The sequence below is a fragment of the Lampetra planeri genome, chromosome 10 (assembly GCF_965212315.1).
Source record: "Lampetra planeri chromosome 10, kcLamPlan1.2.h2, whole genome shotgun sequence".
Lineage (NCBI taxonomy): Eukaryota > Metazoa > Chordata > Hyperoartia > Petromyzontiformes > Petromyzontidae > Lampetra > Lampetra planeri.
In genome coordinates, this window is record NC_136116.1 from 7,126,497 (window position 1) to 7,145,601 (window position 19,105).

The 19,105-nt window shown below is 44.8% G+C and overlaps 1 protein-coding gene across 3 annotated transcripts in view; it reads left to right on the top strand.

Annotated features, from left to right (window-relative positions):
- LOC144720944 (cyclin-dependent kinase 14-like) overlaps positions 1-19,105 on the top strand; it is a 122,356-nt gene that overhangs the window by 40,701 nt on the left and 62,550 nt on the right. For all 3 annotated transcript variants that reach the window (XM_078598135.1, XM_078598136.1, XM_078598137.1), the window contains exons 7-10: positions 6,742-6,836; positions 7,896-7,958; positions 11,336-11,459; positions 15,237-15,357. In XM_078598135.1, the coding sequence (XP_078454261.1) occupies positions 6,742-6,836; positions 7,896-7,958; positions 11,336-11,459; positions 15,237-15,357 (403 nt within the window). The remainder of the gene's footprint in view (positions 1-6,741; positions 6,837-7,895; positions 7,959-11,335; positions 11,460-15,236; positions 15,358-19,105) is intronic.

A 19,105-nucleotide genomic window follows, 5' to 3' on the forward strand; every position in this document is an offset into this window, starting at 1 on the left:
ATTATGCCCCACAAACCTTGCTTTTGTGACCAGGACTTTACGTGAAGGAATGACACACATGCACACGTTTTCTCATTGAAAATAGGTAAATTTCAAAATATAACTGTCCTGGTCACAAAAGCAAATTTTGTGGGGAATAATATCCATTTTCTGTACTTTTGAGGCATGAGCAATTAGGAAATAACACTACCGAGGAACAAAAATATATATTTATATTTTTTACACAGTGTCATGACATTGATAATTAATCTCGGCATGAGCAATGGAGACTGCTATGCCCCAACACACGTGCACTCAGTGCAAATGAACACGCACGCACGTACGTGGATAACATGCAGCAAGTTGACACAGTAGGGGGTGCATCTACCAGTCATCTCAGTCGTTCAACCCATGGCACCCGCTGGGTCTGCCCCGTGACCTCCTGTCAGCGAGCCATCGACACTTCACGTGGCCTCAAAGTGCACCTGGCCTGGCACAGGCGCCGTAGTGGCGTCACCACCCCTTAGTGGCGAATGTCGGGGTATTGGTATTGGTGTGTCATCTCTATTCTATGTACGTTCGTGGCCAAATCGCCCTGGATTAGTGTTTGGTTGGGAAGGTGACCGCCATGCACAAACAAGTTGCCATAGGGCTAGAGGAGTGCAGGAACATCCATTATTGTACTATATTGTACTGTACAGCTACGTGGCCGTGCCTATGCTCCCAGACTTCACCAACCCACGCTGACGGCGTGTGGACAAGTGCGGTTAAATAACCCCTCATAGCCCACACGCCATGGGGGGAGGCTGTCGTCCTGGAGTAGATTGACAAATGTGCTCTGTGCGCAATTAAATGGGCACATATTGCATTATTTTCGGCACGAATGGGTCTCTTTCTTTGTGAAGGGCTGTAAATACGCCGTACCTTCCACACTCGACACACTGTGTATCAAACATGCACGTGAGGGCTGAGTAGCTTTCGCTTATTGCCACGATGACGGAAATCAATTCTGCTTTTGGTATTCGTGCTGGAGCAAGCGCCGTTAGCGTGGCCGTTTTGTTATTGTTGGCACACAAAACAGCAACACCATTTTAGGTTGAGTTGGCGGAGGAGATGCTGAAGCAAGATTCACTTACCAGAGGCAACTTATTTGTGTGCGTGCCCAGGAGTTGAACCTTGGCTGCAGAGTGGTATTTTTGTTGCGAATCACTCACCCCACTGTTCTGAACGACTTGAGAGAGAGACACACACAAATAGGTAATTCTAGATCGTTCATGGGTCGATTATCCAGGTTGTGAATTAGCGATGTTTTGGAAAAATAAACATCTTCATGGACACATTGGAGTAATAGCTGTTGCTCACTCGTCAGGGGTCAGTGACTGAGTGCCCATGTGACCTCACACATGTCTGCAAGTAAACCGATTACTTTATAAAACAACAATAACAGACGAGCCATCCTACACCTTCACCCGTGTTCCCAGATAATCGAGATTTGACGACAGCTGCAGTCACTGATGTGTATGTTGCCAAAAGTTGTACCTGGGATACAGGGATCCTGGTATACATATTGCGCTAATCGCCACTTCACTGGCCCTGACCCACCTGAGATATAATAGCTCCTGTATGGAAAGGCCTCTCTCTGTCATGGTGGTTTATTTATGGGAACACTTCTATTTTGTTTCGTTATGGGGGTTGATTGAGCATATTTCACCATGCTAGCGAGCGTGGGTGGCTGGGGTTTTTTTCTGATGTTAGGAAGCCACTGGAGCTATGAATTTTTATATCTACACTCTTTGGTTCTTTCGGTAAAGTCACGTAGGTATAAAATAAAATTAATCACGACGTTTTGGGTGCAACACAAGCGTCCATCATCAGGTGGAAAAGCATTTTCTGCTGCTGAGGCCGACTGTTTTTAAAGGTTTGTAATGGGTGTAGCTCAAGGGTTATAAATAAGTGGCCGGGGCTAGTGATGTTAAAGTGAGAAATTAGCATGTAACTGTAAGATCGGAGAGCGGCCTCCTCGACGAGGGCACGGAAGTGGCTATGTTAATGTGAGAGATTAGCATGATGTTAATGTGATAAATTAGAAGGCACGGAAATTGTTATGTTAATGTCAGAGATTAGCATGATGTTAATGTCAGAAATCAAATCAAGATTTAAAAAATCTAGTTTGCAAACTGATTTCTTTAAAACTGCTTTTTGTGTTTAGATTATTGTCCTTCCCCCCACCTCCGACTAGCACGGTTGGCTACGTACGGCACGTAAGAAGTTCAACATTCGTAATGCACTGTACTTGTACGCGCGTGCAGGGCCAGATTAAGGTTCTTGTAGGCCCTTGGCACTTCTATTGTGTGGGCCTTCAGTGATAACTTTCTACAGTTATTGCTGCTCATGTTACTACCGCCGCTCTTACTCGCTTGTTTCACACGCACTTCGTCCAGGACAGATGCTGTTACTAATACGTTCATTATTTAGTCTGTGCCCTAATTCGATGGGAACGCGCTGAGTGCCACATAAATCTCGAAAAGTTAATCTCCGGTGTTAATTTCTCTCACCTTGTGAAAAAAATAGATTGACATGACTCTGCCTCTTTGTATATACGCTATGCCTATCCTTGCGATATACACATATTTATTCAAGGAGATATCTTGATTACATTTTTGTTATCATACAAACCAAAAAAACACGGTCAAATTTTTTTCATAGGCCCTAGGCACAGTGCCTATTGTTTGTATGACAAAAAATGTAACCAAGATGTTCTTGAAAAAAAATATATATTTATATAGCCAGGATATATATGGATAATACGGCGATGCGTGCGTGCAGCAAGAGCCCACGCTGTGTGCACCATGGCTCACGGAGACACAGGCCGGAGTCCTCCATCACACAATCACTGCAGAGGGCCCGCTTCTTTCAGCCGCAACCAACAGCGCGTGCTCCTCCCCCATCAAATAATACATTCATTTCTCTCGGACTCGTCTGGCAAAAAAAACGCCCCCGTTTCCAACACATTCGGGATGACTTTGCGGCACTTAACTTTCTTTAATGCACCTTGGTTGTCGACATTAATCCCCGCAAGTGCCTTTCCTTGCCAAATGTCCGCGCAAAAATGCTTTCTGCCGGCAAATGGGCGCAAAATGTTAACGTATTATGGTCGTTTTCACCGAATTGCAGCTACTTGAACCCGATGTCAAGCTGTAGCCCCGTTGAAATCACCATGGGGTTGTGCACGATACAGAAACGAGCCTGCAACCTGCAGTTCTCCATAACGTGGGATTGGATTTCAGCTCGTTGAACCAATTTGGTAAAGATTTGTGAGGTCTGTTTTGAATTACGGATTTTAGTGTACAAGCGAGCACCAGTCTCGTCTGTGAATGTGCTGTGCTGCTTCTGAACGTCTGTGGACATCTGTGCGAACGTGCTGTATAGCTCATCGCATTCCTCCAGTATAAAGCAATATTCTGATTCTGAACGGTTTGCGTTGGCTTCTCCAGCGCTCCTGAGAGACACGAAGCCACTGTCCAGCCACTGGACCAAGCCCCTGGTTGGCATGATCCCTGGTTAAAGGAACGAAATGGGCCCACCCTTCCTGTCCCATTTCACCCACTCTTTGTAACCAAGTGCCTAAGCCCCTCCGGTACTTGACCCAGAGTGCAAATGCACCACCTGCATCCTCGATAGCCATGCCACTGCCATACACTGTGTTGCCAGCCATCAGTAAACACAGCAGATATCTGTAGAAAGTAGGGCGCTTTGAGAAGGAACACCAAGAGCCGCCTGGCCCTGCTTAATTTGGCAGCTGTATCATCTTCTTGGTTCTTTCGGTAAAGTCACGTAGAAGGGAAGTAATAAAAGATAAAAAATAAAACATTATAAAATATTTTATTATGTTTTATTTGAATTCTTTAATTTTATTATTTAAAAAAATATTTTATTATGGTTTATTTTTATTATTTTATTATTTCCCTTCTACGTGACTTTACCGAAAGAACCAAGAAGATTAATCCCTGCAGTTACGAAAGCTTTAAATCGAAATTTGGCAGCTGTATGTACGCTGAACTTCTTTTGCACCGCACGTCACCAACCGTGGTAATCCGAGGTGTTGCATGAAGTTGCACATTTTCTGAGGTGTTGTACCTCAGAGTAGATGCTCACTTCTCGTAATTGTTTATCTTACACTACTGTTTGCACACATGCCATTTACGTGACACGTGAACGCATCCACTTGTAATGAAATGACAGAACCCACGAGTAAATCACCCTAAACGCGCCGGACGTCGTTAGATTACCTGAAGTTTGGCTGGGTTGAGCCTGGTTAGTACCTGGATGCGTGACTACCACGGCTTGCCACGTGTTGCAGGTGTGGGGATATACGCACTCATTGGCTAGCAATGAATACAAATTAACTCCTGAAAGTTTTTTCTGTGTCTTGGGTGGCTACGTTTTTTGCCCACTTTTCTGTCCAGCATTTCCATAAACCCCAAGGAACAATAGGTTTATAATTGGATGGGACGTAAAGAGTATGAGCTCTGCTGTTATGGCCTGAATTTCTCCGCTGAGTCCCTACTTAGGAAGGGGGGCGTGGCTGTGCGCATGGTGGCTGGATCATCTCAGTCTGGCCAGGGCATTGGAGCAGTTCCTATTGTGTCTTAAATCTTTCCAATTGCCCGGGAAGTGCATCATTACACACTTGAACAATCAATCAGTCCTTGACCCAGAGACTTGTCGTACATTCTTGTCTCCCTGATTTAATCTTCTGCTGTATGTAAACAAACCTGAAGTAGTCGGTTACATTTCCCCACCATATATGGAAAGATTGTTTTAAATGTGTCTGTTATTCTATATATAAAAAAAAACTAACTTACCATATTTCTCATTATCACTGCCTTATAACCGCACACAATATAGAATGCTGACGTTCCAGTCAATGACATGCTAAAATGAGTGAATTGAGACTCATTTCAGCCCTTTGTTAATCTACTTGCTGGATGTTTTGTCCATACTTGACCACGCTAGTCAGTGCGGCTTGGTGAAGTGGGGGACCCAGGGTGGTCCAGTTATACTGATAGGAACCCACTGGTTCCACCAGCCCACAGGGGATTATTGTGTCCGTTCGTCGTGCAGGGAGGGGCTGGGTGGGGAGGGAGGGGCTGGGTGGGGAGGGTGGGGAGGGGCTGGGTGGGGAGGGGAGGGGCTGGTCACCCCGTGGTGCCCTTATAAAACTCAACGTTTAACCTACTCACGCCGGCTTGTGCCCGCCCTCACAGTCGGGCATATTTGCGGAATACATCACGCCGCCGTTGACCCTGGCCATTGACCGAGCAACCCAACGTTCCTACCAGCTCCCTCCGCAGGAATGTGTTCCCTGGCTACTGTGGCTAGGGATACAACTAAAGTCTTCCGAGTTCACAGTGCAGTGTTTTAACCTTTGTGCCACTACTCCCCTACCAATGGCCTACCATACTATATTCTAATATACGTATATACATACATGTCTTTCTTTTATAATTGAGTGTTATAAACAAAACTAGCCTTTTTATTGTACTTGCATACCACTACTAATACAGTCCCTTAATATCTGTAAAAAAATGTTATTTTATAATTTTGCTGAAAGCTATGCAGGATTCCAGATGACTTTTTTGCATGCAAACATATCCAATACGCAGAAATACGCCTCGGTACATCGAGGCATTTACATGTAAATCCACTCTCAGCGTCGTCGAACACTTTAAAATATGATAACAAAGGAACTTCACGGAGCTTATGTCAAGATCATAAATCTACGGGTTCTACAAATAGTGGTGGCCAGGTGAGGAAGCCATGTACAAAAAAAACAAGATTAAACTAGGGACACGCTGGGTGGCCACTTGAGGCCCCGACAAAGTCGATATGTCTAACTAACGGCCTCAGGTTCGTTGACACGACATGCTGAAGTGCTAGTCCCACGGTGCTCCAGGCCGTTTGTGGGTGTGCGCGTGCTGATGAAGAGGTGGAACGGAGGACTCGTTTGTCAAGCAGGGCTAATCGAGACGTTCTGAGGGTGACGCAGATAATCTGCAATGTGGTGGCTGCGTGGGAGCTTGTCTCCCCGCTTGTAGATTTTGGGATTTGAATGAAGCACTGAGCCAAGCCCCACGTTGGTGTCTGCCATTTGAAACAAACGAGGAATGTGAACGATGCCTGCTTGAGACCTCTTCACTATTCATCCTCCACTTATTACCTGGCAGTCTGTTACAGTGTTGTCGTGCAAGTGCTTGTGCATTAATCATGAAACGTGCGAATTAAAATAAATGGTTTAATCAGCGTACTCAGTGATTATCATGACGGTTTGTAAGTGAAATTTGACATGCAGGCTTTTGCGACAAATATGATTCATAATAGATTTTTGGGTCAGATCGCGTACGGTTTATAATTTGCAATGTGACCCCTAATATTAACAAAGTAAATAACGTGACCGCAAATGAAAAATGGATGTGGAACAACACTTCAAAGAGACAGGCCTGTTGTCGTACATTTTGATTTTAAAAAAAATCGTGATATATTCCTCTTTCTTGATGGAATTTTTATTCCCTTTCATTTTTCAAAACAAACGAATGACATTACTGAAGTAGCAGCTATAAATACAGCGCCATCAATTTGACAAATGCGATTTTAAATCGATCGCCGGAGCCACCGCGTTATTTTCTTCAACGCGTTGGCGGTTCTGTTGGGGTTACTTGGTGTCCAGAGAATAAAGTGGTTTTCCTTTATTTGTTTTCCCAGCGTCGCTGCTCAAGGGGCTGAAGCACGCCAACATCGTCCTCCTGCACGACATCATCCACACGCGGGAGACACTCACCCTGGTCTTTGAGTATGTGGTGAGGCTACCCTCACCGCACCACCCACCCCCTCGTCCTGGACCCCCTCCCCCCATCGCTCCGTGACCTTCGCCAAAACGCGGCCACATGCACCACCACCACCACCACGTCCACTCCGTTTGCCCAGTGTTGGATGTCCTTGACCACTGTTCAAAACTTACAGTGGCGATATAATCAGAAAAAGAAATGCCGGGGTGAAGGTGCAGTCCTGCAAATTACGTGCTCTCACCACTGCTGGCAGAAGAGCCTCCCAGAGCCCCTGAGGGCCCTTCCAGAATGATACAAACAATAGCAATACTACTACTACTACTTTTCATCCACTTTGTCAATCACGTGCTGGATGAAAGCCCCTCCATACCGTGTCATTCGTGGAAGTTGTTTAACTATACTTCATCATGCTGGTCAGTGTGGGTTGGTGTAGGGGAAGGCAAGGGCTGGGTTAGATATCAGTGGCCAGGAATTGAACTCGGGTTGCCGAGTTTACAGCGCAGTTCGTTAATCACTGGAAGAATATGCAGTGTCGAGTTTAACGATTCACGCCCCTTGCTAACCTATGAAATGTCACGATGGAGGGTTCTAAAGTCAATTCAATAATTGATTCTCATCATCATCATCTCGTTATTTGCTACTCTTTGTCTTGTTTGTTGTGTTTTACAACTGTTTCATTTGTTCAGTTTTGTTTGCCGTATCAGCCTAAATGTAACGGTAGCATATATTTGTTATGAATTGTATATAATTTATTTTTTACATGCACAATTCTACACGCATGGCATGAGCATAATACACTCATTTCATCCATGAATCACCTAACGTGCCTAACAAAGATCATGTCATATCGTTGAGTCAAACATTTATCGTATCTTTTAAATACGTGGTAATTTTTAAGCATCGAGTAATAAAATGTATGAAATGTGTGCATATCTCTCTATCTTTATGCGTGTCTGTGTGCGCGTGTGTCGTTGTGTGTGTGTGTGTGTCATCGTCTGTGAGCACATATCTGCGTGTGTGTGTGTGTCTGTCTGCGTGTCTGTGTGTTTTTGTGTTTGTGGATCTGGGCAGCACACCGACCTCTGCCATTACATGGAGAAGTACCCTGGAGGCCTGCACCCTCACAATGTGAAGGTGAGTGACGTTTCGAGGAGCCACGCCACTTGTCTCTCCTCCTCCTTCTCCTCCTCCTTCACCTCGTTCCGAATGTAAGGGGTCATCGGCGGCTCTGCTCTCCACTCCTCCCTGTTTGGGGCGTCTTCCTGCCTCAGACCAACGCTCGCCATATCTTCCCAGATCTTATCTCTCCGTCTCATCTCTACCCTGCCTGTCTTCTGTCTCTTGCCTTGCACGTCCCATCAGCAGGACTGTCCGTCCCACATTTTCTGGATCTGTCCTCAGGATGAGTCGCCAACACCTCGGCTGCGCTTCTCTCGTCTCTTCATTGTGCGCCGCTACCTTCATCGTTTATCTCAACTTCTCATTACTAATTCTATCTGCTCTTGTTTTTTTTTTCTCGACTGTGTGCAACATCTGTCCCTCTCTTCTTCTTGGCGGTGCTTGCATGCACCCATTTATTTATTCAAGTCTGTCACCCCCCAACGAACATGAAAGCGATATGTTAACCGTGCTTACACGATCACTCTCACTGAGTGTAAACAACAAGATGGTAAAATAACAACAGCAGCAACAACAACAGTATTCTTAGGTTGTTTTCGGTAAAGTCACGTAGGTAAAAAATAAAAATTAATAAAAGTAAAATTAAAATTAAAAAAATCACGACGTTTCGGAGGCAACACAAGCCTTTATTATTTTATTTTACTTTTATTAATTTTAAATTTTTACCTACGTGACTTTACCGAAAAAACCTAAGAATATGAATCCTTGCAGTCACGAAAGCTTCAAATCTAGAAACAACAACAGTGTTGTTGCCCCACATTTAGCCATCCGGTATTACCGCGTGGGCTGAGTTTCATTTGCATGCCGGTGCTGTGGAACGTTCCGATGAACTCTGTGCGACATCCATGGGCATAGACCAAACACACTTGAGCAGAAATATTCCATGCATGGTTTAGTTTTTACTGAAACTTTTCCATTCGCTGAAGGAAAGAAACAGAATTGTACAGTGTATACCAGTAAAACAAGTATATATATAAGCAATTGGGTCATGAAATGCAACTCGAGTTTGTTCCGCGTAAAAGTTTATTAAGTTATAGATTATGCAGATGTGGTTGTTGATTCACCCAGGAATTTGTCGTTTGGTTTTCTTTTTTTTTCGGGAGAATACGAATGTGTAACAAAACAAAGTACAGATTTCAAGATTCAGCATTCGAGTCTTTGCGGAGACTTCCCTTGGATTCGCATGCTCCAGTTCCCATGTTATAATGAGAAACAAATGTTGAGATGTGAGATAACATTCCATTGCATAGCTCAGACATGGGAAAGAGTCCTTAACACAGCAAGCTGCTAGCATTAAGGACTTTACCTAAACATTAGCAACTGTAATTGTGCCAAAACAACACACACATAGACGGTATATGTATACACATCATATACACACACACACAAAGAATGTGCAATTAACATGACGGCTACGGACTCAGCTGAATTTCTAGGCACATGTGCGCACACTGTACGCTGCGATCCCAAGAGCCCCTTCCATTAACCGGCAGAATGTCTCGCAGCCATTTAAAAGTTATAACTTGTTTAACCATAAAAATTGTTGTACACTTTATATAGTTAAATGTTTGCAGTTTTTTTTGAATAAGCAACTCTTACTATACGGTAGTGTAAACAAAGTTATTTGCTCGGGGTAGTTCCGAAAGATGATTAAAGCGTGTGCAGCGAAAAGTTGGATATCGCGCCGTAACGACCCGCCGCGGTACAACCCAGAAACGCAGCAACATCCGAAGTGGTGTAAAGCCATTTGACCAAGGTGTTGAGTTTCAAAAAAAGGTGTTGAGTTTCGTCAAAAAGATAGCAAATGGCAAACCGTTGCAGATCGTGGCATAGAAATCGAGTGTGAAGGCCGGTGCAACTGCACCGTGGCCCACGGGCTGGAAGGGCCATGGGGCCCGGGCTATGAGGAGGGGGGGGGGGGTGGATGTGACCCCACTTAATTCCTTGCAACAGGGCCCATGCCGACCATGCTACAGTGTGGTCAAATAACCCCCATGACCCACATGGCATGGCAAGGCCCTCATCCAGCGGTGGATTGCCAAGAGGGCTTTATAAGAGTATGGACACATCATTATCATCATTTAAGTCAAGATGAGAACCCACCGAGATGTGTTTTACTGAAGCAGAAGTCGAGGACAAATAATATTCGTGAACAAAAAAAGATGTAACACCATATGCTCAAAATAAATCACAAAAATGGAATTTGATAATTAAATCAAGCATGCACAAAATTATAATATAATGAGATAATGCAACAATGAGCTTTTGTTACACTGAATATAAAAACCGTTCCAGAAAATATGTGCATTATATCAGGTCGTGTACAGGTACGAGAGATGGATTGTCGCAGCATCATGAGAGATGGCGACCGCTTGGGGAGGCCTTCGTCTAGCTATGGTTATGCCTGAAGATGATGATGATGTACACTAAAGAACAACTAATGTAAAAATGCCTATTAGTATCAATGCCAAGCTGGTCATATTGCGTGCGCATCCCTCTGCACAGAAGTGTTATGTCGCGAGGTGGAGGCTTGGCTGAGATTAGAGCTGGGACGATTGGTCAATAAAGTTGACTTAACGAGTACAAAAGTACGATCGACTACTTTATTGGCCATCCCAGCCAAGCCTTCACGTAATCGACTGCTTTATCGGCCGTTCCTACAAGCCAAGTCCAGCATAACATGGCTGATTATGCCTATGACGCCATCAAGCACCGTCCATTACCTCTCATTCCTGGAGCAGGAGACTTATTCCCAACCATTTATGTTCTATCAAATTAGTCAAGTGATCAATCCGATAATTTCTAGAGTAATACATCAATAAATTGCCTATATTTTTGGATATCCCACTTGAGCTGAGACCCAGGGTCCTCACCCCAGCCCCAGGTCCATTTGAAGTCAGCGGTGGTCACCGCCATGCTCCGCATGGCTGATGTCTCATGTGTCTCTTGCCCAGGCGAGTGTGACAGCCAAGGTCACTCGGTCGCCCTGAAACATATAAGTTGCATTCACTGAAAGGCGGCCCCTGTCTGTCACTGCTGACCGATATGGAGCGGGCGCATTTCATGATTCATTTCCTCATTGACATTCGAGAGCAGTGGGCACGGCGAAAAACCAGATAACCGGGGAGAGGGCGGCGGTGGGAGAGACACAACTTACTTGCACAGTGCGGGTATTGACAACAACGCAACGCGATCAAGATAAGCGTAAAATGTAATCGTCGTAAATAAAGTGCGTGGCGTGCGGGACTAACGGCAGTCTCGTTGCTCCTTCCGCCTCCACCCTGAACCGCTATGACCCATGCTCGTGCCGCCACTCATCCCTTTCACCGCAGCTCTTCCTGTACCAGCTGCTGCGCGGCCTCGCCTACATCCACCAGCGCCGCATCCTGCACCGTGACCTCAAGCCGCAGAACCTGCTCATCAGTGAGACGGGGGAGCTCAAGCTGGCTGATTTCGGTGGGTTCCGGTGGCATTGGTGGACACAGTCACCGCCGCTGGATGCGCGCCACCGTGACGTGACGGGTGACCTCTATCGACTCCCCTCTCCCCCGCCGAGTCAGTGGCGATTTTGCCAAACTCCATTTCTCGTGATCCACCATTGTACAGCACTGCTCCAAGTGCACCGGTTAACGTCGGTTCAAATACACATGAGGTGGTTAAGTGCTGCATTTGCCTGATGATTGCTGAATGAGTCGCACCCAATCTTAGGTAATGCTTTCTATTATGATTGGTCTGTATCATTGCAGCGCAATGCAATTTGGATTTTTATAGCATATAAATGCGACCACATCTCAAGAGGCTGTACGGAAGCGGTGGGCGTGTTCATTTAATAGAGATAGACAGTCGTTCATGAGCAGAGGGAAAATGAAGAAAGGTCTTCAGCCTGGACGAGAAAAGGAGAATTGAGTAAACAGCACAGATTGCGGTGTGAAGACAGTTCCATATTATTGGGGCAGTCAGGTCGCTACCGACTGAAGGTGGAGTGGAGGCTTGCAACCACCCACACAATAACTCTATCTTAACTTGGTTCAGCACTTTCTACATCATGTGTACCACGCGCACACACACACACACAATCTCTACATTAATTCGATTCAGTGCTCGGTATGTTACGTGGAATGTGTTCATAAATCAGCGGGCACATGCAGTAACAGCTTAATCTGTATTTGAATGGATGTAAATTGATATACTCTGAGAGACGTATTGTGGTAGGTCACCCTGAGCCAACACCTCTGTCCTTTAGCCAGACTGACAATTCAATTAGCATTTCCTAGCTTGAGGAATGTTGTTTAAACATGTGGCATAACAACAGTAGGTGTCCTATGGAAGAAATCGCCCCTGGCATAACAATGTGGAATTTCCTCTACGGATTCAGGCAAATAAACGTAGATGAGCACTTCTCCTTCATATGGCTGATGATGATAAAGAGCAATAGCTATAATTTTACACTGAGGCGGTTGAGCCAGATAGTCGCATAAGGAGTAGCCGAGCGGTATCGCTGTGATCCCTCCGTCCCATTTGTGCATCGGGCATTGCGTCGTTTTATGTTCGATGGTCTGTTCTGGGTGATCACGGTAGCACAATGGAGAGTTTTTTTTTTCTTCCACTTATGCATAAAGTTACTGCACTTGCTATGGTTTGTGCGGATTTGGTTTAGGGTGGCACGTAAGCTTCACGGAAGATCGTAGCCAAGGGATCTTCTGCATCGGGTCTTTCACAAGGTGTTACCCTCCGCACTTGCTTCGGTTGGCAACCACTTTGGTTTTTTACTAAAGTGTATCGCCCACGACCAAATCACTCCCACTGATTGTGTTAGATCGCGGAAGCTGAGCAGGGATTGATCCTAGTTAGCGCTTGTATGATGGGAGACTGCCTGGGATTACCAGGTGTGGTATCTGGGGGGTGGCAGCACAATACAGCAATGCATTCTTGATTATATCTGTGAATATGCTTTGAGTGTAACCCACTCGTATGGTGGATGTATTTCTTTTATTTAACTCACTCTGTCTGTTGTATCCTCAAATCTTGCAACTCAATTTTAACCCACTTCCCAATGTGGTATCGACTGCAAACTTGGTATACGTATGTCATACTGATGACAATACTATATTCTATCATTAAAAATCAAAATAAATATTTTAAGCAATATTTTTTATATCTTATGTTTCGGCTTGGGTCTAATTGTCCACGCTCAACTGATGTTGGCTGTAAATCACCATGGCACCTTACGTTATGGCAAGCTTCAGGACCACTTCCTGGAGTCGTGGAGTTCTGCCATTACTCGTAGGGTACATTTCATTAAAGCGTGTTTTAAAAAAAATATGTTTAAATATGACTTTATCTCTGGGTACTTTGGTTTCCTCCCAGGCAAAGTCAAACATATGTCAAGGAAATTGGACAAACATTACAATTCAGAATCCCGATGAGTCTTTCCTGGGTGTATAGAGGGCATTATTAATATTATAACTAAGTGAGGAGATCTTTTTCACGTATTTGATGAATAATTAAATTATTTGCACAATATGCCTCATTATTCCTCTTGCTCTTCAGAAGGTGCGAGTTCAGACGAATGTGTGTGCAGCAACGCCGTGCCTTCACAGAGCTGTTATTTAGCGTCAAAGTAGAAAACGCCTATTGGTTATTGGTGGCGAAAAAAGAGCAAAAATACTGAGCGCCGAGAAGGATAAAGAGGGCCCTGTTCTGCGAGGCGAACGAACAAACGAGCGATTGAGCGGGCGAGGAATCGTGGGGTCTCAGGTTTCCAGGAAGCGAGTTTGGGCCCTCACCGATGGAGAAGGCTCCACAAAGGCAGGATTGAGCCCACAGCGTCCTATAGCCCCCCCCCCCTACACAGCAGGGCAGAGGGGACATTTTAATGCTTCACAGTAATGCTGCCTTGGAGTAATGGTTGGCACACTGCGCTTGCAATTCAGAAATTGCCGCTTCGATCTCTTCGCTCCACAGTTGATACTAGAGACACGTTTCTTAAATGTCAGTACAAATGCATACACCACGGTTAATCGACGATTGGCAGGGTCGGGTGTGGTGGGGTAGTGTGGATACTGCGTCTGACCAGCGTGAAAGAGTAGGCCAAATACCCTCTCTAGGGGCTCTCGAGAGCCTGTTCTTGTGGACGGCCCCCTGCCTGAAGCGGCGTCAGCAGGAAATTGCAGGTCTGCGGCTTTGCCTCTTAGTCATTAATTATCTACCCAGTGTCTAAGGTAAAACGAATTATGCACCAACTGCACCATTGGAACCTCCTTTGCCAGTAGCAAAATATGAATTTTTTTTATTACCATTTTATCTGGCAACAAAACTGACACCTTTTTTTACAAGGAGTCATGTTTGCATTGACCACAATACCTGCAGTCGGAATGCAAACAAAAAATACAACTCTGATAATGTATGCACTGTCCTTGAAATTGATTAGTCCACATCAATTTCAGTTGTCAGATGAAAGGGTAAAAAGACAATTATCATTATTATGCACCAACTGCTTAATTCTAAATATTTCCAAATTAAAAGTTTTGAGACATCACATTATACATGTCTGGCTATGAGTCACAATCTTGGTCTCGCTTGCTCTCTCTCCATATTTTTTTGTTCATGAACCGTTGCTCAATCTGTCAGCTAACTTAATGCGCATGATTTAAATTCCAGGTAGCATTAATGTTCGTAAATTATTTTCGGTCTTTGTTTTTTTTCGGTCGCTGCCAACGCAGCCCACAAAAGTTTACGTGCAATAAATATACACTAAGGAAAGAGATTGCTGCATTTTTATTATTCACATTGTTCATAATAATGCGGATATTTGAACGCAAATAGATCATGTAAATCATGTAGATCATGTAAAATGTGTTATTTCAGCCTGCATGAGGTATCATTATAATTGTTTTTGCCAAATTTAGAAATTTCCTGTAAATTACTCTATTGGGATTATACATAGCAATCATTGACCCCAACTGGCAGTCGAATGGCATTTGCAGACCTCTGGGTGCTGATTCACCTTGTGCCCATAAGGGACAGCTGCCACTGGGGGTGCCCATTCAAATGTGTTGAGAAGAGAGGTGATGTAAATTGCTATGAGACGCCCTGGGTGTATAGGAAAGCACTATATATAATTGAAAAATTTCATAATTAACTGTGTGGTGCATCTCATGGGCTACTGCGACACGCGCTAATGAGCTGTGTGCCGTGTTCCTCGCGCGCTACTGCTGCTGGTGCTGTCTGCAGGTTTGGCTCGCGCCAAGTCGGTCCCGAGCCACACATACTCAAACGAGGTGGTGACGCTGTGGTACCGGCCCCCCGACGTTCTGCTGGGCTCCACGGACTACTCCACCTGCCTGGACATGTGGTGGGTCCCACCACCCAGCCTCCACACCACACCACTACTGCTCTGCTGCCCTTCTTGCCAGCACACTCCATGGTTTCTCATTTATTTCCCCGTGTGTGCGGCGCAAAACGTATCACACATGGCCTCTGATTTAGCTGTCAAGGAGATCTTTAGATCTTGCCTGTTATTGGTAGCGTTTGCAAGCTATTGAGTCAGGAAAGAAAGTGCTGACTTTTGCAGGGGTTGCACTCGTCTCGCTGTGTCCCACTTCTGTCATGTGCTCCGCATTTTCTTACGCCGGGATGGCAGCTCCCATTTCTCGCAGGTCACCGCACCACGACTTAATCACATAATTGCTCATCTCTGTGCAGCCGTGCGGAACGCCTCCGTTCGTTGTGCACACTCTGTAATGCCAGAGCCAGTGCCAGGACACGTGTGGCTCTAAGGTCTGAAGAATCCCATTTAATTGACCACTAAGGGGATGAAACTGGGGACTAAAATGGCCAAGGAAATGTACTTTCAAAGAGTTATTTGTCATTTTATGAAATCAAGTTGTTGGCTCTTAACACCTGTGTGTGTGTATATGCTTGTAAACAAGCAATTTGCAATAACAGGTCTTGTGACCTGTTAAAAACATATTAATTCGACTGCTGGATGAAGGCCTCCCCACACTGTTGGTCATGGAGGTTGCTTGACCATAAGGTTAGCAGGCTTGTGAGCGAGCGGTGGTGAAGGGTCGTACCAGGACTAGTTCAGATATCTCTCGCCACTGATGTTAGCCTTGGCCTGGAATCAAATTCAGTCGGCTGGATTCATAGCGCAGTGTGCGAACCACTTACAAATGTAGGTACTGTGACTCATGTGAGACAAATATATTTGCATTTACCAAACGTCACCAGGTCTTATGAATCGCAGTGGGATGTCATCTGAACAAATAAAAAGTACATTGAATTATTGATGAATTTGTGAATTCTTCACTGAGTCAAAAGGTGAAACTCAACTAAACCCAGTTTCCTGATCTTCTATTTGTGACCACAAGGGACATCATTAGTTGTAATTGTCATTTGTTCCAAGGCATAGCAGTAATGAAACATGTTCGTAATTGAGGATTGCATAGAATTGCTGATATTTTCATGCATACAAAGGATGTCCTCCAGTTCTCAATTTCCACTGCAGCCAGTGCATTGGTAAAGCTGAACTTACACATTTGCCAGGCAGTATTATTACTTTAAAATTCACAGACGATGACAACATCTTTCGCTGTGGGATTCAGTATTAAATACAGATTCCCGGCTTTGTCACAAATTAATTATCCAATACTTTTACTCTTTTGATAAGGGACTCTGCGCCGCATTATACTAGTTACTGTATAATTTATTAATGTGATTTAACAAGAAGTTTCATATTTGCAATGCACTTTTTTACGAGAAGATGGAACAATAATAAATTATTTGCTTGTAAAACACTGCACTATCGGTGTTGTGTCTGGAATAATCGAGTGATAGGTTGGAGCTTTTCTATTTACCACAGCTGCAGTGTTAATTGGATAGTGTCAGGATAACGGTACAGCCCTTAAATTACTTGCCCATGCCAATGGAGGTAGACGGACTTCCCTGAGAGGGAGCTCGAGAGCCGCCTTCCAGAGGGTAGTTTTGGCCTACTCTTTCACACTGGCCAGACACCTTTGAAGACGTGAGGAGTGCCTACACTTTACCCCACCACATGCGACGCTTCCCATCGGCCAACTATGGTGAGCCCATTCATACTGTTGGGTGTGAACAGAAATGTTCCTATTGTTCGCAGCAGCAGCATCGCCTTCTTTGTAAATAATGAGGTTACAATCTTGAGATGTAAAATTCAGCCCATCGCCTGGTTGGAACTTGCATGGATAGAGCTTGGAGGGTTGGGCAGGAGGGGGGCATTACCAGTGAAGTGGAAACGTGACAGCGTTGGGGTCACCAAGTGGAGGGGGATTGAATTCCTTATACTTCCATTACGTTTGATAGTAAACAACAACACAATCAAACGATTGTACTTGCTCCCTCCCAATGTTGTTTATATCCAGAGAGCGACGCCTGTAATGAGCTGCTGCCTGGGCTGTTAAATCCATCTCCCGTCCTCCCTGCCGACCTTCCATCTTGCTCGACACAATTTGCCGACGGCTTCTTTGCAGCCAGACCGGTGGCCTTATCTATTCAGTGTGCAGGCCCTGCAATTGCGTCGGTGCCCACGGGCCAGAGGGGCACAGCAGGCGCTGGGCTACTTAGAAGGGGGGAAGGGGAAATGGGAACTGAGGGTCATAGGTCATTGCTCGCTCCAGCGTCGATGCCAATCGCATTACGTAGCCACTGAGACAGATGCTGAGCGTTAGGGAGGAGTCGCAGTGGCAGTGGGGGTCGCAAAATGCCGATGTATTACTAATAAACCCCAATGATCCGATCGAAATTAGGGATTTTGATCGGATCATTGGGGGGGAATGTGCCACCCCCCCCCTCCCCCCACTGGCTCCGCCAATGCACACAAGTAAGAAACGTGGTTTTGACAGTTCATTAAAGTAGATGGGCAAGGGCAGGATATTCGCTGGTGGTCGAGACTAGCGATGGAATGACAACCAAAGGATGGAGCAACAGGACGTTTTTTTCCGCGGAGATGGTACAATGAAATCAGCTCGCATGCAGAAGGCCGATGGATTATTACATCACGAGACTGAGAAACGGCGAGGGCTTGGGGATGCTTTTATCCAACTGTGGATAGATCATGGCTGATAATGACGATGGTGGTGAGTAGTAGATCAGACCCGTCTTTTACTTTGTCGCCAAAAATGACAATATTCAATTTGTAAGGGGTCAGTATTTTGCGCTTTCTCTTTTTATTGTTCGATAAGCAATTAAACTTTATTTAATATAGCGCTTTTCACAATAAAATTGTGACAGAGCGCTACAATTTGAGATGCACAAACTAGTAAAATATATAATAACAACAGCTCGGGCTGTATCTGTATGCATGTGTAACAAACGAGGGCTATTGTGCACAAATGCAGTTCTCTGTTGGAGACTCCTTGGTGTAAAGCTTTTATGACAGCGGGTTGTTTTCCATTGTCACGTGGCTGTGTGCACTATGAGGGCGCGCACAGAGAATGAATGGATCTCAGTTTATTCCCATTTGGACTGGAGCGCTATTATATTGGCGCAGGTGTTTGTGCGCTGTGATGAAAATTGAATGGTAAAAAAAATGAAGTAAATGCTTATACTTTTTTTTTGCATGGCGTCTTTGAAATCAGTGTGGCGCCGATACAGTGAATCGCAGCCGTTATACGTGGGCACATTTTACACGTACAAACCACGCTGCTTTGAAAGGTTGCATGATGTGCGTTAGATACAAATGAAATATTTAATTACGTGCCAGCTGCTTATTGGATCTTACTCATCCGGTAAATAGAGATAGTCTAATCATCATAGGCCGCGTCTGTGCTCATTGTATATATATTAATGATGTTGATTTACTGCCGCCATCATGTGCTCAGAAATATACCAACATGTTTATTCATTAGCTGGTATATCAAAGGGCGTAATGTCTCTGATGTGCATATCATTTGAATTTATGGATGATTTAAACAACAAAAAATCCCATTCCAGACAGTTAAGAATGTTCCAATACATTGAGTCTCAGCAAATTGTTTTAGAAGTAAATTTTAATTCCCCATGTACTTGAGTCTCAAGTCTCTCTCTCTCAGGCGGGCCCTGCATTGGAATGTTTAGCCAAATCCATC